Consider the following 21,898-nt stretch of genomic DNA (forward strand, 5'->3'; position numbering starts at 1 on the left):
TCTACCATTGCTATGTTGTGTTCCATCATAATGTAATTGCACCGAAAACTAGTTTGATTTCTGTCCCAGAAAGGACAGTTGAAGTAAGTTCGCGATGGGAGTGACTTATCTGTTCTGCTTCACCTGGGTTGTTCGAAAATGATGAAAGAAAAAGCATGAGAAGTTTACAGTCAAGATGACCAAGGCCACTGCTACAGAAAGACAGATGCAGAATCCTTTCATTTCAGATATCCATATGTGCATAAGTTCTCCAATAATCCCTTAAATAGTTGAAGAAAAGATTGAAGGCTGGGAATAGCTTGTTTGTGTCGCATGTTGTGTTCAGAAGATATAGCAGCACGTCACAATTTATGAGAATGTTTCATAAATGAATGACGGGTGAGTTCACAATACAGCTAAATGGATGAGAGGTGAGTTCACAGTACAGCTAAATGGATGAGAGGTGAGTTCATAATGCAGATAAATGGATGAGAGGTGAGTTCACAGTACAGGTAAATGGATGATAGGTGAGTTCAAAGTACAGATAAATGGATGAGAGGTGAGTTCACAATACAGATAAGTGGATGAGAGGTGAGTTCACAATACAGATAGATGGATGAGAGGCGTGTACACAGCAAAGATAAATGAATGAGATATGTGTCATAGCATAGGCAAATGTTAGGCCTAACTTATTCAATTTTCCTTCTTTCGTATTAATTTTATCACTCCTTGAAATGTTATTAACATTACAATGATTTCTCCTTTCGTGTTACAGGTGATGCTGTGCGCAACCTGGCGAAATTATACAATTTTAGTCTTACTCGTATCAAACCAGTGCCTTTGATTCTTACTATATTTATGCAATAATGGAACTGCTATTTTAATAATATTATTTATAATCCATTGTATTTTTCATGTAATTTTTACTATTCTTTAATTTCTAGAAAAGTGTTGAGATTCTGGCTGTCGAACCTAGAAGAAAAAAATCTGTAGTGACCAATCGAAGGATATTTAAGACAGTTCAGCAATATGTCTGAACAACGTTGCAGTAATGGGGCGTTGAAGATTATTCTAGTAAACACTCTAGAAACTAGGTTACTTTAGTTTCCGTTGTTTCTGTCTCGTTTCATGCCTTGCATCTTGCCAAACGTTTGTTGTGTTGAAAAGGCATAAGCTTTGGTTTATTGTTTTCTTATTCAAAGACTTATCTCCGTGGCTGAGTGGCTAGAACAGCGCGCCACGACGCCAAGGGTCTCGGGTTCGAACTCCGACGTGGGCATTATTTGTGAGTGTCCCTTCATCAATTTCATCATGTCATCACTCATCCTCATTGCCGCGATTAGCCAAAAGTGGCAGAGAAGCGATGCTAAATAACAAAAGTCAAGCACACAATTAGTTCTCTTCCAAAAAATTAGTGTTTATTCAAATTAGTCCGCCGGCTATTTCTAGATTAAGAGACAGGAGTCCTCACCGTGCTGTCAACACGACAAATGGATGAGAGGTGAGCTCAAAGTAGAGATAAATAGATGAGAGGTGAGTTCAAAGTACAGATAAATGGATGAGAGGTGAGTTCAAAGTTCAGATAAATGGATGAGAGGTGAGTTCAAAGTTCAGATAAATGGATGAGAGGTGAGTTCAAAGTAAAGATAAATTAATGAGAGGTGAGTTAAAAGTACAAATAAATGGATGAGAGGTGAGTTCAAAGTACAGATAAATGGATGAGAGGTGAGTTCAAAGTACAGATACATGGATGAGAGGTGAGTTCAAAGTACAGATAAATGGGTGAGTTCAAAGTACAGATAAATGGATGAGAGGTCAATTCAGAATACAGATAAATGAATGAGATTGGAGCTCCCACAGGAAATCGAACCCGGGACGGGTCGCATCAGAGGCAAGAACGCTTAACATTCGACTAGATTGTATGTCATTACATATGACACAAGTTGTAATTAGTGCAAAAAAGTGTTGAAATGGACTGATTACAATAAATTTGTTACAAAATGCCGATGGGCATGGGTGAATAAGTAATATGAACTGATTTAGGACAATCGGTGTCATGTTTGCCTTCTCCTTTGAAAATCTATACAACAAAATTATCTTTGGTGTATCAGAACTCGGTCTAAAAGTTATACAAATTTAATAAAAACATAATGCATGCGTAATTTTTCGTAGACTTAATTATACATATATGTTGAGTTGAGTTGCTGTTTTAAGTCCACTATATGCACAGTACGGCTAATCGGGACTGAACCTACAGTTTAAAGTGGGATCCGAATCACTTGTGCCTCGAACCCGGGACCCCTTGATTAGAAGGCAGCGACGCTACCACTGCCCCATCGGGGAGGCCCTATACATATATGTAGAGATTATAATACAAGGGAAGGGATAAGCCTGTAAAAGCTAATAACATTTAAGAATTTATTATTGAAAAGTTGTAAAAAAAAAAGAAAACCAAGCTGTCACGCTTGGAAGTTTTGAAGATGCGCAGAGACATGCGCAAAGCAATGGAAAGCAGCTAATGGGCGGAGCCAACTCTGTGACGTCAGGTACCAGACTCGCATCGAATGTGTACATAACACATGAGCGTGGATAATCCAGCTCTTGATTAAAGACACGTCTTATAGATTACAACATTAATAGAGAGCTTTAGAGTGCAAGTAAGCACTAATTTACCTTTCTCTGCTTTAAATGAGAGCATTTGAGATTCATGTCGTCCTGATCAAATTTGAGGATAGGAAATTCTTCATTAAAAGTTCCTTCTTACCAAACTTTAAGACGAGAAATTGCTCACATAAATTCCCTCTTACTAAGCTTCAGGATAGCAAATTCTTCACTAAAAATTGCCTCTTACTGACCTTTTAGATGGGGAATTTGTCATTAGAAATTCCCTCTTACCAAACTTTACGAGGAGAAATTCTTTAATAAAAACTACACCTTATGAGACTATTGGGTGGGAAATTCTGCATTGAAATTTCCCTCTTATCAAATTATAAGATGGGAAATACTTCATTTAAATTTTCACTTACCAAACTTTAAGATGGGACATTCATTAAAAATTCCCTCTTACCAAATTTTAAGATGGAAAATTCTTCATTCAAGATTGCCTCTTACCGAATTTAAAAATTGGAAATTCTTCATTTTAAATTCCCTCTTACCAACTTTAGAAATGGGAAATTAAAATTTCCCTTTTACCAAAACTTAACATGGGAAATTATTAAAAATTCCCTCTGATCAAACTTTAGGATGGGAAATTCTTCATTAAAAATTCCCTCTCTCAAACTTCAAATCTGGAAAATTTCCCAAATTTTGGAAGGGAAATTCTTCATTAAGAATTCCTTCTGACCAAACTTCAGGTTGGGAAAATCTTTCTTAAAAGTTCCCTATGTCCAATATTTAGGATGGAAAATTCTTCATTAAAAATTCCCTCGTACCAAACTTAAGGATGGGAAATTCTTCATTAAAAATATCCCTGTAAGGTGGTAAGTTCTTCACAGCAGCCGCAGTGTTGCTCGGCGAGGTTTTTTCCCAGCATCCTTTGCTAAACACTCGTTTCTCGTCCAACAATGATCCTCTCGGGATCCTCCTCCTGTCAGCGGACACTCCTCTCGTTCAACTCCCCCATGTAGGTAGCCAGTTCGGATCCCGTGAACTCTGTATCGTCAAGATCCTGAAGACTGCTGTTGCTAATGGTGTTCGTACTCTTTGCACTGTCCACACTGATGTGGCTGGCGAGTTTGTATGCACACCCCCTCCTCCCCGCCTCATCCCTCCGGGTCACATGGTCCCCGGTCTCCAAGCAGTCACCATTGCACCCGTGACACGGATGGGTGCCCTTCTTGACATTCGGCTGAAGCCCACGGACAGGCTTGAGGTAGTGGTTCCTGGGGAGGACCTTAAACTTGGACAGCACACCCACCGAGTTCTTCTTAAGTCTGCCCTCGCACGTTTCGCATGTTCGGCACTTGCACTTACACTTAACCAACTCCCCCTTAGTGTCCTCTTTGGCTGCACTTACTGTGAACGTCTCTTCGCTCTTCGGCTGTTCGTTCCGGGCTCCAGCCATTGTCCTGGAGTTGCCCACGGTCCTCAAGGTTCCGGCCCTGGAGCCTGGTTGAGACTGGGCGCTGGAGACAGACGAGAGTCGACCACGGAACGGATGTTCTGGCCACACGATCGAGCCAGCAGCTTCGCAGAAGGGCGAGGACTCTCTGTGGTGGCTGGAGTTGTGGTGGTTGTTGGTGTTCTCCTGCTGGTGGTGGTTGTGGTTGCTTCTGGCATATGCCGAGAGGACGGAGTACGTTCTCTTCTGCTGGTCACGATGGCACACACACTGCTGCGACACCGTGTGCTGAAACAAGATAAAAAATAAAACGTTACATATCACTCCCACTTTTCAACACGAACTAAAACTAGACACCTACACGCACGGTCATGAAATTAGGCGGTCATGTAACCTGCCTGCCTGCTAAATATCCAACAATGAACCCGCATCGTCCATTGTTGTCAGGAGTTAATTTATTTCAGTTTCTATGTTTGATCTCGTTCATTGTTGTCCATTGCTGATATTGGTGTCTATTGTTGACATGCACAAAAATATTTGAGTATTTTTACTTTCAAATGTCACCAATTTCATTTAAATACGATTATCCAAAGCGACGTAATACCACATTAAAGTATGACAGTATATTTATGGACACGGTGTATTTGAACAGTTTGATTAAAGCAAATAATAAAATATACATTTTTCTGTTTCTGATACTATATCTATGGAAATGTTTGTTGAGTGGGCTAATGAAACTAAAATAATTTCAGTAACCTTTCCTTTAGTGAAAATAAAACATTCTGGATGTAAGGGTGTTTTTTTAAGAGTGATAGAACTTTCGATAGGGATAGCTGTGATTTGTTTTGTTTTGATGACATGTTTTTTTTGTCATTTCATATCAGTGAGCATAGGCAAATGATCATGGAAAGACTGACGCCGCAACAACGTTTACAAATTGTGGAAATATATTTCCAAAATCAATGTTCTGTTCGCCAAACGTATAGATCACTTCGGAAATATCGGTGCTGTCAGTGAATTGGCCTCCCAAGATCATGTGACCTAACGCCACTGGATTATTTTCTTTGGGATATCTAAAGTCTCTGGTTTATGCTGATAAACCAGCAACAATTGACGCTTTGAAAGCCAACATAACTCGTGTTATTAACGACATACGTCCTCAATTACTTGAAAAAGTGGTTCAAAATTGGACTGATCGAATCCGGTTCATCACAGCTAGTCGTGGTGGACATATGCCGGAAAATATTTTCCAAAAGTAAATGTCAGAAAGTTATCTTTCAAATGAAAACACAATTGGCTTCAAACTTATTTCTTTATGTGCTTTATTTCAATTCAAAGTTCTATCACTCTAAAAAAAAACACCCTATACTATGTATTAGTAACAATTTTATGGTCTTTGTAACTGAATTTTGGAGATATTTTAATGATAGCAAAATGTCAGCTACCATGTTTATTTCCACAGGTATGTTTTAACTCAGCGTTTTCTGAATTCTCATCTGCTTTGTGTAGGTTATGATATTAGCGGAACATAAAACAAATGTGGGCTTTTATAATACCATGATTTGTTTGTGAAATATGTACCACAGAGAGCGAAAATAAACTAAGAAGAAAAATAGAGTGATGTTCTAAATATGGGCTATGACATGAGGTCTAATGTTGAGATCACATTTTCAACAAATATTTGGATGTTTTTCTTAATTTCGATTTTTCACATTCCGCGTGATTTTCAAAACAACAGATTATTCATAAATATGAATTTTATAATGTTTTAGCGATAAATGACTGTTTTTTAAAATTTTATTTTTTTGTGATATTACCACTAGTATCCCATATTTAGATCACAATTTTGACATACACCATTTTACCATTTCTTGGAAATTGCTTTTTTTTTAAAAAAATGACATAAAAAGGGGGGCCCATATTTAGACCTTTTCCTCTACAATACAATTTTTTTTTGTGTTTATCTGCCATTGCCACCAGTTTATTGTATCGTCATTAGTCTCTGATTTATTCATAATTGAAACGTGCCAGACATTTTGTGTACACCCTGTATCTGCAAATTCCACATGTACATTATACTATAAATTATTTCTTTAAGGTGATTTCGAATTAAATCAATCTGATTTAAATAAAACCACATTGAAGTGAACCATATTCGCTATGAATACAAAAGGCCAAGAACCTGCTCGCACATAAGTATGTATACTTATTTACATTACTGTGATAATATCATTGAACGCTATATACAGGGTGATTCGAAACAATGGGGACAAATTTCAGCAGATGATTCCTGATAGAACAAGGAACAAGAAAGTCCATATGGATGTTTTCCAAGATAGATGGCACCAACGTAAGAGCACTAGATGAGTAACATGGGGAAAGAGAAACAAAAATAAACCAAGAACACATTTTAAGAACGACTTTCTTCGTGCATCATTCACATCAACGTATTTGTTACGGAACATTGCTGTGAATTCATATGAGGGTTGTGGAGGTAAGGCCCGACACACTCATAACCTTGGCTATTCGTGGAGGTGATGGTGATGTGATGAGCACCATGCTCTTGTCGCTATTACTCCCCCTGCCGCCCAGGGCTGCCCTCAGGGGGAGGCCGGGTGATCTCCTGAGCCGCGTCATGCACGGACATTGGTGGAAAAATTCCCCAATTGAAATTACCCAGCCTGGGGATCGAACCACGTGTCATTGTTTATATGGTCCCCCTGGACCAAATCTCACAGCAAGGGGGAACGAATATTTGGTCCGCCCCCCGAAACTACGGTCCTGTAAGAAAACCATTGACATGAGGCTACAAATTGAGAATGGCCCCACCTGCGGAACAAAATAAAACATTTACTAAGGGGGGAGGGGACGAATTTAACCAGTGAAATATGGTCCATCTTGGAAAGAAGCCGAAGGATCTTAGAAGGGGAACGAATATCACACTGAAATATGGCCCCCCTTGGAAACAAATTTGAAAGAAAAAAAACTTAGAAGGGAGAACAAATATCACATCGTGAAATATGGTATCCCCATGCAAACAAAAATCAACATTTACCAGAGGGGGAACGAATTTAACCAGTTAGATAAGGTCCCCCTTGGAAATACATTTTAGAAATCTTAGAACGGGGAACGTGGCTGTCAGAGCTCTACGGACATAACCCATTCTCCTGTGGTTAATAATATTCTTAATAATGATAATAACAACAAAATAAGTCCAGTACGAAAACAATAAGAATTATCGACAGCAACGAGTAACGGATTAGAGCAATGCAAAATTAGTCTTCATTGAGAAATGTTTATTTAAAGGGGTTCCCACATTATGACATTGTGATTGTGTGGATATGTTGAATGTTGAATTTTCTTGAAGTTTTCTTGTAGAAGTACCGTTTCCTTAACTCCCATCTGTTTTTAAAGTTGTGGTAATGGCGCAGTGCGATGAATTGGCTTCTGTTACCTCTGCAACTGTCGCTCGAGGTTCGGTCTGTGATGGTAGTTCAATTACGAACTGTGTGTTGTGGTCCTTACAAGGACCGACAGAATTTTGGTCCTAAGAAGGGCCTATCTTAATTTTTGGTCCTAAAAGGGCCGTTTTGCTATGACATTTCGTGTTATATCTGAGTTGTTGTTGGTTGTCTGTTTAGAACATTTCTGTGACGAACTCGACGAGTGCCTGTAGGACTGCAATGGTTCTATCTGATTCGTACGTTGTCTTTTCGATCTTATCTTTCGCCGTTTTGATGAGCGTTCTTATTTTCTTGTCTTGCAGTTTTGCCAGGAACCATTTGATGATTACATTTGTCTCTTCTTGCTCTTCAGTTGGAGTCTGAAGTGTCTGGCTCTAATTCATGGTAGTCGGTGGTGTGGTCTTCGCAGGTGGCTTCTCTTGTGGTAAGCTGAATGGTAGTTGTTTCTGTTGTTCCTTCCCATCATCTGGCTTTGATTTTGGTTTCATCTGATGTACTGATTGGAACATTTTACAGCCCCTGTAGTTGGCCGGATGGTTTCCTCCACAATTGCAGCATTTTGCAGGGAGTTTTCGGTCTTTCTTTTTGGCATTCTGCTGTGAAATGATTATTTGCACATTTCACACATCTTGGTTGAGCCATGCATTGGCTCTGGGAATGCCCTATCCTCTGCCATCTGTGGCATTGCAGTATTCCTGGAGAGTGGTATGGCACCACAGTAGTGGAATTGGCTATATGATAAGCACCACTTACAAGTGTAGAAAGGAAGAGCCCCCCTCCAGCAGATTTGCTTACACTTAAAACAAGCTCAACATGGGCATATGAGCTTTTTGCTCAAGTGTGGAACCCCCTCAATCCAAGATTTTTGTAAAAATGCCCTCAGGAATTTTTCGGAAAGGAAGAGCCCCCTCAGATTGTTTTGCTCATACTTACAAAAGGCACTTCTGTGAGATTGTTATCCATAAACTTGTCAAAAATTGATATTTTTTTGGCCATACCAGAAATTATGCTAAACCCATACCTACCCATACATATTTACTTCAGGTTTAAGTTCAATTGGATACCAGGTTCAATCTAATATTAAAACAATGTAATTCTTCTAGAATTGCTCTGTGAAAAAACCCTCGGGAAATTCTTGTAAAAAACAAAATTCACGGAAATTTCCCGGCTGATGCAATTTCTGAGTATTGAAGCTTTGCGTGCAAACAAAATTGCATCAGCCGGGAAATTTCCGTGAAAAATATGCCCCCTCGGAATTTTCTGTGAAAAAACCCTCGGGAAATTCTTGTAAAAAACAAAATTCACGGAAATTTCCCGGCTGATGCAATTTCTGAGTATTGAAGCTTTGCGTGCAAACAAAATTGCATCAGCCGGGAAATTCCCGTGAAATTAGGGTATATAAAGAGATTTTGTTCTCCTCAGCCAGTATTGTGAGAGTGGCTGAGGAGAACAGATGTGTTTTTACAGTGCTTCTCATACTTACAGACCTGTTTGATAATATTCATATTAAATACAATATTTTGCCTGATATTTGTTACATCTAGCTTATTTGTTGTAATCCACTCTTATTTAGGGTCAGGCCTATATCTGTCACAGCTTGTTATACAAAAATCAATACATAACACTCAGTGCTGGGTCATTGCCATTCAAGACATGCATGTCCGTGCAGGCATTTGTGCTAGGTCAGTGTGAATCAATATTTATTCTCTTTTTCCACTTGTGGGCTATTGCTTTACAACCTGTCATAAGATAAGCATAAAGATTAGATTTAAAACCCAGGAAATTTTATATAAATACCAAAGCCAAAATATTAGCACACATATATACATACATACATACACACATACACAAAGCACAGTGCTGAACCCAACTAATATTTTTTATTCAGTATAGAGTTTTGAATTGAAGCCCAGGAAATATATATAATAAACAACAAGAAAAATGCCAAAACAAAAATATTGTGACCAATGCAATAAAAATATATTTAGCTCTAATTGGGCCAGACACCAAAAGATTTGTAATCCAGACAAATGCAGAACTCCCACAAAAATTTGCCCCAAATGCAATAGAAAATACAGCATGCAATACTTCACATATACACATAAAGATACTTGTTCTGCACAGTCATCAACATTGCCCCCACAACCGTCCACATCTGGTCTGAAAAGGAAGCATGAAGCACCTCTTAATGCCAGAGCAGCAAAGCAGCGATGCTATGCACCTATCCATAGCAGTTTTAATGGCCAATTAAGAGATCACCGGTTTGTATCAGAGCCAAGATGCGATATTCAGAATTTTTTGAACAATATAAATCCTGATCTGCAGGCAATTCTAAATGCACAAAATGGCCCTTATAAGCTCTCCCTCAAATTGTATACAGAATATAAGAAGCCAAATGGCATAAAATTTACACAGCCCCACATAACAGAAACTGTACCTGTATATTCAAATGCAAATTCAGACACAATAATAAGCAGTTTAATGGATCAATTGAATATTAAACACTCTGAATTTGCAGCAAAAGAGTCTGGATGGAGCCTATGCGGCTCTCCACACAGGCTCTATGTTAATATTTCTGAATTCAGCCCATTACAAGGATCTACATATTTGCCATTACCTGATAATATTAAAAACAGAAGAGCCGTGGTTAATATAAAAAATACCGACCAGAAATGCTTTTTGTGGTGTATATTAGCTGCTTTGTTTCCAGTTTCAAGAAATCCTCAGAGAATAAATTATTACAAACAACATGAACATGATTTTGACGATGCAATGGAGGGTTTAGAATATCCAATGTCTGTACAGAATATTGATAAATTTGAAAAAAGGGCCAGGGATATGAATGGCAAACAATTATCTATTAATGTATTTATTTGCTCCACTGGCAATTGCCCGATAGAACCTCTCAGAATCAGTACAATTGATGATGATTCTGCTGTTCCGATTGATTTGCTCTTAATTGAGGGGGAAGGCAAATATCATTACACTCTGATACATAATCTTGAAGCTTTAGTGAGAACACAACTAGACAAATCCAATATAATATTCAAGTTGTGCAGAAGATGCTTATGTGTATTTGATGGTAGAAAAATGGCAAATAGGGTTCGGGAAGTGAATGCAGAAATTGCCAAAAACAAGTTAATTGAGCATCTGAAATACTGTAAAAATCATAAACCTGTTCATATGGTGATGCCTAATCCAAGTGAAAATTGCAAATTCAAAAAGTTTGAAGCCTTGTTGGAACACCCAGTATATATTGTCTGTGATTTTGAATCAATCCTCAAATCTCTTGCATCCTGCAATCCAGATCCTGAAGAATCTTCAATTACACCATACCAGCTACATGAACCTTCCAGCTTTTGTTATGTGGTTGTACAGGATGGTGTTGTTAGTAAAGAATATTCATACATGGGGCCAGATGCCATCAAAATATTTGCACATAAAATAGAAAATGAGTGCCGTGACATAGCATCTAACATCTTATTAAAATCAAAACCCATGTTGCCTTTAACAGAGAAACAGATTGAAGATTTCAACAATGCAGAAAAATGCCCGGTATGTGATTCTGAATTTTCAGATACAAATATCAAGGTGAAACACCATTCTCATACAGATGGTAAATTCAAAATGGCCCTGTGTAATAGCTGTAATATTAAGATCAAGAGACCAAGATTTATCCCCATATTTTGCCATGGAGCATCCAATTATGATTTCCATCATTTGATCAGATATGAGGGGTTTGAGAAGCAGAATTTAAATATTTTAGCTGAAAATGATGAGAAATATATTGCTAGTAGCAAAATAATTAAAGTTAATGGTGTTCCTATTCACATAAGATTTCTTGATTCTTACAGAATTTTATCTGCTAGCCTGGCTACACTGACCACTCAATTATCTGATGATCAATTCAAAATCACACGTGCATTGTTTCCAAATCAGGATCTGAAATTAATTAGGCGGAAGGGTGTATATCCTTATGATTATGCTACAGATTTTTCTAAATTTGATGAATGTTCTTTGCCACCACAAGAAGAGTTTTACAGCAAAATCAGAGGATCTGGAATCACTGATGAAGATTATCACCATGCCCAATTGATGTTTAATAATTTAAAATGCCGGACATTTGGTGATTATCACATGGCATATTTGAAACTTGATGTGACCCTCTCAGCAGATATAATGCAGACATTCAGAAAATCTTCTATGCAAAATTATGGACTGGACCCAATATATTTTTACAGTGCCCCGGGCCTAGCATGGGATGCAATGTTTTTAAACACTAAAAAGCAATTGGATCTGATCCAAGATCAAGATATGTATCTGTTTATGGAGGAAAATATAAAAGGAGGTATGGTGCAATGTTCTCAGAGATATGCCAGAGCAAATAACAAGCATATTCCCAATTATGATCCAGCACGGCCATCAAATTATATATTGTATGTAGATGCAAACAGCCTCTATGGTCACGCTATGATGGATAAACTGCCATATGCAGGGCTTGAGTGGGTTGAAGATTTCAATATTGAGGATCTTCAGAACTTTGATGACAGTAATTATGGCCTCTTCTTAGAGGTTGATTTGACAATTCCAGATCATTTACATAACAAATTTTCTGATCTGCCCCCAATTCCTGAGGTTCAGTGCTCACCTGGCTCTAAACAGAAGAAGCTCATGATGACACTGGAGCCAAAACAGGGTTATGTTATATATTACAAAAACCTCCAGTTCCTGATGAAACATGGTGTCCAAGTAACCAAACTTGGCAAAGTTTTGAGGTTCAGGCACTCAGAATGGTTGAAACCATACATTAATACAAACACGAAGCTTCGAACATCTGCAAAGAGCCAATTTGATAAGGCCTTGTTTAAATTGATGGTCAATTCTGTATATGGCAAAACAATTGAAAATGTCAGAAAACATACCGATGTTAAAATAATTACTGACCCCAGCCTGAGCAAAAAATTGGTTGCAAAGCCTAATTTCAATTATAGAAGAATTTATGATGAAAATATGGCACTTTTCAACATGAAAAAAACAAAAATTAAGTTTGATAAACCTATTTATGTAGGGGCTGCAATATTGGATTTGGCCAAATTACATATGTTAATATTGTATTATGATGTGTTGAAACCTTTTTATGGTGATAATATAAAATTGATGTACATGGACACGGATAGTTTTATTCTTGATATTAAAACAGAAGATGTTTATCAAGATATGGCACAGCCTGAATTGTTTAAATATTTTGACACCAGTGAATTGCCAGGCCATTTGAATATTCAACCCCACAACAAAAAAGTGCCTGGCAAGTTAAAAGATGAGACACTTGGTGATGTTATTGTGGAATTTGCTGGGTTAAGTGCCAAGATGTACAGTTTTAAAACATGTAGTGGTGTTGCTGCCAAAAAGGCCAAGGGTATTGGCAAAGTAGCTGTGGAAAAAGAGCTTAAATTTGAAGATTATAAAAATTGCCTCAAATCCCAGAATTTAATCAAAACATCAGAATCCAGAATCCAGAGTGTGGATCACTTATTGACTTCAAATGTTGTAAGAAAAGTGGCTCTGGACCCACATGATGATAAGAGATGCATTTTATCATGTGGAATACATACTCTACCATGGGGGCATTGTGATTTGAAAAGTGGGAATCAATGCACAAGCACAGAGCATGATTTGAAATAAATAAACATGCCTATGAACTTATTTGGGTTTAAAAAACAAGGTATTATGGACCTGCCAACACCACAACCCTCTTCTGTCTAAACTGAGTGGCTTGTTAATTATTCATCTGAACAGCATATTTACAGATGTTGATGATGAAACAGGCAAAATATTGTACATATTTAACAATAATTTAAATCATTACCAATTACCTGTAGGTGGGCAATTGCAATTTATTACAACCCCTGAGGGTGATGTTAAAATTTCAGTAGGGAGAAATATTTACAGAATTAAGCACTCAAACATGATTTCTGGCACTGTTTATACTGTTTCTGCTGGTGACTGCTTATATATTGAGGTCCCTGGATCTTATGACAAGCTTATACCCTTTTTTATAGAATTAAGAATCAGATACTCTATAATAAATAACTACTAAACAAAATGCCTAATGATATTTTTGGCCACACAAGACATGAAGATCACAGTGATGAGATTCTGATGCTTGATGTCAGAGTCAAGAAATTAAGAAGTGATTTACAAGCTTTACAAACAACACTCAATGCCAGTCTTCAATTAGAAATTACAAATTTACAATCACAATGCATGGACCCTCTTCTTAAAATTGATTCTGAACTCAAATTGTTGCTTCAGAAATATACTGATTTGGCCACATTGGATAATTTTCAAAGTTTAGAAGAAGCTGTAGCAGCTCTTCAAGCCAAATTTAAGACCCAGGCTAACAACTCTGAGCAATTGAAACAGCAATTGGAAGAGCAAATAAATAATGTCCAGGCACAGCTCCAAACAATTGTCAAAAGCATAAAATCACAAGAAGATTTTGATCTAGTGATTTCCACTCTAAAGGAACAGATTCAGTCACTCCAAATACCTAATCTGGATCCTCTGCACAATGCCATAGCCGAGGTTAAAGAAAAAATTGAGACACTTGAAAATTTTATGAACAATTTGCCATCTTCTGATGCTTTGAATGCAATAACTCGGAGTGTAGCAAATATTAAGCTGCAACTTGAAACATATGAAGATTTTGGAAAAATTCAAAGTTCCATAACCCATCTTGAAGGTACAATAGCAGCAGTGCAAAGTGATTTGGCAAATGTACTAGAATCCCGCCTGCCCGGTATTGTAGATACCCTTGTCAGTGTCCAGCAACAAATCACAAAGCTTGAAAACCTCAACACTGAATCTGAACTATCTCATTTTCATCACTTGATAGATGATATCCAAACAAAACTTGAAATTTTACAACAATCAACACCCTCTCAGGCAGATATAGCCCTGCTCCAAAATGCTATGCAAAATGTGGCTCATGCTTCTGAATTAAACACTGTGAAATTGGCACTTGAATTTTTGCAAAATACAGTCTCAAATCTTCCTACATCACAGGAACTTAAAAATATTAAGAGGGCAGTGAATAGGATATTGAAATCAGAAGATATCAAGAATATCCAGGCAGAGATCAAACATCTCACTCAGACAGTGGCCACTCTTCCAACAAATCAACATATTAATGAATTGCATGCCCTATTTGAGGATATCAGAAGACAGGTCCATGATCTTACAGCTCAAAATTCAAAATTGGCAATTGTTGAAAATTTGCAACAAATTGTAGCTAATATCAAGCAACAGCTAGGGACCATGGAATCCAATCAAGCAAATGCTCTGTCTGTTTTTGCTACCCAGCTTCAAGATATTGTGCAACAAAACAAGAGACTTGCTGTGGACATAAAAATCAAGCCGGGCCATGATGATGTTGTTAGAACCATCAATGAGCATCTTGAATCTGTAACAAGCAGATTGCTCACAGCAGAAAAGGAAATAACAGGCATAATTGAAAATCCCAAACATACAGTAATTCTTGAATTATACAGCATCAGCAACAAAGAATATGATTCTCCATTTACACCAGGTGGTAAAATATATATGCTGTCCCCTGCACAATTTTATTACCAATTTTTTGTTGGGGGCACATTGAGACCAATCAAGATCAAATATTGGCTTCAGCCACAGGCACACCACTACCCTACCTTATCAATAACAAATGCTGATAACAAAGTGAAAATCACCAGTGTGGAATTGGAGGATTTTACAGATCCCAATACATTGGAAACAGCATATGTTGAAGATGATGGCTCTCTGGAATTTAAAATACAAATAGGGGACAAATTATATTTAGAAAATCCTGCAGTATCAGCTGCTGAACACCCCATAGTTGCAATATTCTTGTTTACATATTATGTCTAGACAAATTATTGTTGATGAATTACACAGACAGGCCCGACATAATTTTAAGAGACTCCCAGTAGTCACAAAGAGCATAGATGATTTATGGCAGAGCGACTTGATTGAAATGGCAAGTGGACAGTTGAAAAACTTAGACAAAATCAACAAGGGCTACAAGTATCTACTCACTGTAATAGACACATTTTCAAAATTTGCCTGGGCTGTGCCACTCAAATCCAAGACTGGAACATGTGTTACAGAAGCCATCAGGACAATCATCAATCAGAGTGGAAGATCCCCGCGCTATTTGCAAACAGATAATGGCAAAGAATTTTATAATTCAGTGTTTCAACAATTTATTAAAAGCCAGGCAATACAACATTATTCGAGTTACAGTGACCTCAAGGCCTCAATTGTAGAGAGATTCAACAGAACCCTAAAAAATCTTATGTATAAACAATTTACACTTCAAGGTAATTATAAATGGATTAATATTCTTCCAGAACTTCTACATAAATATAACAATTCTGTCCATTCCACAATCAACATGAAACCCTCTGAAGTAACTTCATCTGATGAGCAAAAATTGATCAGCACTGTTTATTATCCTAAATATCAGCCAACAACAAGAAAGGCCAAATACAAGGTGGGGGATCAAGTAAGAATAAGCAAATATAAGCACTTATTCAAGAGAGGCTTTACAAGAAACTGGAGCACTGAATTATTTACAGTGGTTCAGGTTAAACCCGGGACCCTTAACACATATATAATAAAGGATCACCGAGGAGAAATTCTCAAAGGCAGGTTCTATGAACAAGAGCTCAGCAAAACTAAACAGCCTGACACATATCTCATAGAAAAAATTATCCGCAGAAAAGGCAAAAAGTTACTTGTCAAATGGCTAGGACTTCCAGAACACAGCTGGATCGATGCAAACAAAATAATAATATGAGCACCTGGGATGTTATAAAAAGGCTGCCAGAACCTGAACAACAAAATAAGAGAAATGGCAAATTGCTACCTGATAATATTAGGTGTCTTATTGTTGGGCCATCTGCTTGTGGTAAAACTACACTAATGGTTGATAATTTTTTATTGGCACCCAACTGGTTAGACTGGAAAAACAGGCACTTGTATGTTTTTTCTAAGAGCTTGGAACAATTAAAATATCAGCAGCTGATGAAGCTATATGATGGATTGGATATTGCAACTTTTGAACCAGATGTTAAGCCACTCCATGACTGTCTCGATAATTCTGTTGTTGTGTTTGATGACATTATATTGGATAATCAAAACAAGGTTAGAAATTTCTTTACACAGGGCCGACACAAAAACATTGATTGCTTCTACCTGGCACAGACTTTTTCAAAAATACCCAAGCAACTGATCCGAGACAACAGCAATTTTATATGTGTATTTCATCAAGACCATACCAACCTCAAACACATACATGATGAATATGTAGGTGGGGACCTGAGCTACAATGATTTTTCTAAGTTTTGCAGCAGGTGCTGGAACCAGGACAGCTATGGGTTTGTCACAATTGATATGACAAGAACACCCAATAGTGGCAAATACAGAAATAAAATCAACAATTTTCTAGACATTGAAACATAAATAAATAACCATGAAAAGGCCAATCATTGATGATCTTAAGTTAAGAGATTATCTTGTAAAAAGATTTAAGGGATGGAAATCAGAGAACCGTGGAATTTATGAAAAACACAAACAAACAGAACAGCCTGTAATTGATGCTATTAATAATTTAGGTAAGAATATCAAAACTGTTACAGAGCAAAATCAAAATTTGCTCACAGAGCTTGTACCTGTAGCTGCTAGGAACATATTAGATTATCCATTCACCCCACTTTCCAGTATTCATACACCTAGTCCTATTGCTCCTAGAAGAATTGAGGCTAGTCAGGATCCTATTGAATTGGGTCTTCTTGCTCAAAAATATTTAACCACACCTAAAGACAATAAAGATGAGGTGTTTGGCTTATATGCTGACACAGAGCGGGATGGCAGCATCATACATAGAATTGGCAATTTCAGAGTAACATTTATGGGAGATGATATAATTGTATATTCAGAATCTCATCTTGGAGAAAAAGGTGCTTTTGTTAAGTATCTCGGAACACCTGGATTGTGGGAACTGATGACTAGGAAAAGGCCTGGCAGCTATACAGATCAAGATTATGAGGATTACAAAGAAATATTAATAAAATCAGATGCTCTATACCAGAACAATGATCCCACACAAAAAAGAGTCAAGTCGAGCAGTGGGGCAAAATACAATAATTTAATCAAGCCCATATGGTCACAAATCAAGACTGGCAGTGGAATCAAACAATACAACACCCTGCCCAAAAAATTTGTGTGGGTTGATGATGTCAGGAAACTTGTAGATAGGTTATTGGTGATAGCTGGGGAGGAAAATGCTGGGAACCACAATTTTTACAATGAAAAGGTTGGAATTATAGACATGATAAGCACAAAATTGTCTAATTTTATAGTGAATGACACTAAGGGGATTGGATATCTCATAAAAATTATTAATACTCTACCACCTAAATTTTGGAATATTTCTGAGGGTCGGGGCCTTGTTAATGACATTATAAACAAGCTGCCATTTGAACTACACATTCCAGGCTATCAGTATTGTGGTCCAGGTACAAAACTGGATCATAGATTAAACAGAGGGGATCCTGGTGTTAATCCCTTAGATGCTGCTTGTAGAGACCATGATATTGCATACAACACCCATTCTGATCTTGACAAGAGACATGTTGCAGATAAGAAATTAGAAGAGGCTGCATTTGGCAGATTTGTAAGCAAAGATGCTTCTTTGAGTGAAAAAATAGCAGCATTGGGAACCACCATAGCTATGAGCACCAAACAAAAATTGGGGTGGGGGTTGTGAATATGTATATAATAAACCTACAATGAAGGCCAAGGGTGTTATGTATCAAATACCTTATGCAGGTCTCAAATCTCTTAAAACTATTGACAGTCTTTTGACCAAAAAACAGCGCAAGAAAAAAAATTCTTGTATTGCAAAGGGGCATGGTATGAAATTGTTACTTAGTACCCCCCAATTAAAAAAATTACAGCAATCAAGAAAAAAATCACATGTGGGGGGATTCATATTTACCATCCCTGCCATCTTAGCTGCTCTCGGGGCTGTTGGGAGCTTGGCCGGGGGATCAGCCGCCATAGCAAAAACAGTAATAGATGCCAAGAAAAATAAGGCAGAATTAGATGAGCAGAAGCGCCATAACCTGGCAATGGAGAAACAAGGCAAAGGTGTTAAGAGAGCCATGAATAAGTTTAAAAAAAACAAGAGCCGCTTACAAACCAAGATATTGAAGCTTTAATCAAGCCACTGGGCATCAAACATTTTAGAGGTGTGTACATGTCTGATTCTTTACCGGAACAACCACTCAACAAAGAGTGTGGCATTGTTAATTTGGATGAGTACAAAAATCAGGGCACTCACTGGATTTGTTATCTTAAATATTTAAAAAATGAGGCATTTGTGTTTGATTCATTTGGAGGTGTTCCACCTGAAAATTTAATTAAATATCTAAAATCACCTAATCTTTATTACAATAATGCCCGTGTTCAAAACTTCAGAGATGTTAATTGCGGACATTTGTGTTTATCTGTTCTTAGATATATGTCTCAAATAAATAAACCATCAATTGAAGATTTTCAAAAAGCCTTGTGGTATTTAAAACATCATGGGGGTATTCCATCTCACCAGCCAAAATTCAATATTGAAACTCAAATTGCATGATGACATAGTGTATCCCAAAACAATAGCTCTCAGGGCATTTTATGGCATGTACCTAATCCCCAATATTACACACCACAACAATACAATTGCAGTTGGGGATGAAAAAATTGTCATCACTCCAGGGCAATATAATCTATCCACTCTAAATGCTCAATTACCCAGAGGTGTAGTGTTAAGTCAAAATTCTGTCACTCACAGAGTAGAGATTGTATCTGCTACAGAAACAGTGGATCTGGACACTATAGGAGAGCTGTTAGGATTTGAGAACAACACAAAACTTGAACCGGCCATCAAACACACTGCTATGAATATACCTAAATTCTTAGCCATAGAGACTCTGAATATTCACTGTAATGTGGCTGAGGGTATGATCACCAAATCAAATGGCATAGGCACTCACAAACAAACAGGCATCATTGCAACATTCAAACCTAATTCTGAATTCATGGAGCCCATCATCTACAATCCATCCCCAACATTATATTTTCCTGTGTGTCATAACAGAATAGATAATATTGAATTGATGGTCACTAATGAAAAAGAAGAATTAGTTGATTTTGCTGGAGCCACAACAACTGCAATCATAGAGATTAACATTTAAATAAAAATACATACAAGAAGAAAATGGAAAATATTGAGAGTTATGAGCTACAATCATTCCCTCCAAACAGGAGGACATTTGCAAATTTAAATCAACCCAACACAGAGGTTGAGGTTGATCTTGATGTGGGGGATGGATTTATACACCCCCACAGAGCAGATTTATACATCAAATTTGATGTTGTAAAGCTCGATGGAACAGATTATCCGGCAAATTCTAATATAAGACTTGTAGACAATTTTGTGCCCCATCTATTCTCTGAAATTGAGATCAGAAAGCATGGCGTTGTTATAAACAGAATAGATTATCCCGGCATTACCTCCACGGCTTTGGCCACATTAAAATTATCCAAAACCGAGGCTTCTTACTACAAAATCGGTGGATTTGAGGCTGGTGACAAGATATTATCTAAGAACCACACAGTGCTGTTCCCTATGCGCCTATTGCCTGGATTCTTCTCTGATTACAAAGAAATTATGTGGAAGGGTGGGTTAAGAATTACATTTAGAAGAGCTGCAAATGATAATAATGCTTTGATGAGGTACAGTACATTAAACCCTGCAGGGGAAGCTCTGCCTAATACCCTAGCAGATGCAGGCAAATGCATTATTCAGACTATGGAGTTAAGAATCCCTGTTGTTGAATATGAGGCCAGTTATGGTCTTAAATACAAAGCTGATATAATAAAAAAATCCACAGATTCCTCTACAATTTTATACATATCAATGTGTACAGAAGCCCGCATCTGGTACATATTATGAGTTTGATGCTACAAATTCATTCTCCAGCATTCAATATGACATGCCTGATTTTGTGGTAGTACTGTTTCAGACTGGGAGACACAACAATCAGGAAAAAAATTCAAGTAAATTTGATAACTGCAACATCAAGAACATATATCTTAAAAATGGCAGAAATGAGGTCTTTCCCAGAGAAAATTACAATTTAGACATGTCCAAGGATGATTTCCTTAAATTATATGAGGCCTTTTCGGCTTTCAAGAGGGTCACTACAGGCAATACTGACATGTATTACACACCAGATGAATTCAAAGCACAGAGACCCATGTTTGTAATCAATGCTTCAAAAAGGAAACAAGTTGTGGTGAATGACAGAACAAATATTAAAATTATCTGTGAATTCCATGAGGCTTTACCTGATGACACCATATGTAGTGTTATTCTCATAGGTGAAAAATCATATGTTTATGATGTAAGAAATGAGAGAGTCACGGAGCAATTCTAGAGGAGCTCTGCATATTGCATTGTTTTAATATTAGATTGAACCTGGTATCCAATTGAACTTAAATTGGAAGTAAATATGTGTGTATATGGGTGTGTATGTGTGTGTGTATATAGCTTTTTGGCTTAATTTCTGGTATGGCCAAAAAAATATCAATTTTTGACAAGTTTATGGACAAAAATTTGGCTGATGCAACTTTTGTAAGTATGGGCAAATAAATCTGAGGGGGCTCTTCCTTTCCGAAAAATTCCTGAGGGCATTTTTACAAAAATCTTGGATTGAGGGGGTTCCACACTTGAGCAAAAAGCTCATATGCCCATGTTGAGCTTGTTTTAAGTGTAAGCAAATCTGCTGGAGGGGGGCTCTTCCTTTCTACACTTGTAAGTGGTGCTTATCCTATAGCCAATCCCACTACTCACCACTTTCATCTCATAATTCAGGATGTGATCTTGGCTGTATATGTTTCGTGTTGCCTCTCCTTTACTCAATAAAACTAAGTACAGTGGCATCGGTGTCTTGATGAAGGTCTTCGGGTCTCGTCTCTTCATCTGCTGAACTTGTTGTACTTTGTAGTTTTGCGCTGCTAGCTCTGTCTGTATTTCTTTCGTTGATAGGTCGATTGGCAGATGTCTGAGTACTACTTTGACCGGCCTCTCTCGACGTGGTTTGTCGGTGGCGTAGCTGAGCGAGTGCTCTTTGCAGTGATTGATGAGCTTGTTGTAAGCTTGTCTGGTGTTGGCTTGTATCTTCATTCCATCATGTAGAATTCGGATCTTGGCTTGTTTGTCATCTATTATCTTTGTCACCGAAGTGACAAATTGATGGCTTCTATTTGCATTGTAGATGTAGAC

At 37.5% G+C, this 21,898-nt stretch overlaps 1 protein-coding gene across 1 annotated transcript; it reads right to left on the reverse strand.

The window, feature by feature from the left end:
- Positions 1 to 3,455: 3,455 nt before the first annotated feature.
- On the reverse strand, positions 3,456 to 21,799 carry LOC145982646 (uncharacterized). The gene is made up of 2 exons (XM_083116022.1): positions 21,467 to 21,799; positions 3,456 to 4,327 (listed from the first exon to the last, which is right to left on the reverse strand). Exons 1-2 carry the CDS (start codon positions 21,797 to 21,799, stop codon positions 3,569 to 3,571), a joined length of 1,092 nt encoding a protein of 363 aa, XP_082972148.1. The 3' UTR covers positions 3,456 to 3,568.
- Between the last annotated feature and the right edge of the window lie 99 nt (positions 21,800 to 21,898).

The sequence above is a fragment of the Lepisma saccharinum genome, unplaced genomic scaffold, assembly GCF_977018435.1.
Source record: "Lepisma saccharinum unplaced genomic scaffold, izLepSacc3.1 HAP1_SCAFFOLD_280, whole genome shotgun sequence".
Classification (NCBI taxonomy): Eukaryota; Metazoa; Arthropoda; class Insecta; order Zygentoma; family Lepismatidae; genus Lepisma; species Lepisma saccharinum.

What these genes read in the sequence shown, in the direction of transcription:
- LOC145982646 (XM_083116022.1), bottom strand. Translation starts at nt 21,799, where the DNA reads ATGAAGATACAAGCCAACACCAGACAAGCTTACAACAAGCTCATCAAT. An exon ending in TGAATTATGAGATGAAAGTG is followed by an intron (nt 4,328 to 21,466) that starts GTGAGTAGTGGG and finishes ATCTTGTTTCAG; the next exon opens with CACACGGTGTCGCAGCAGTG.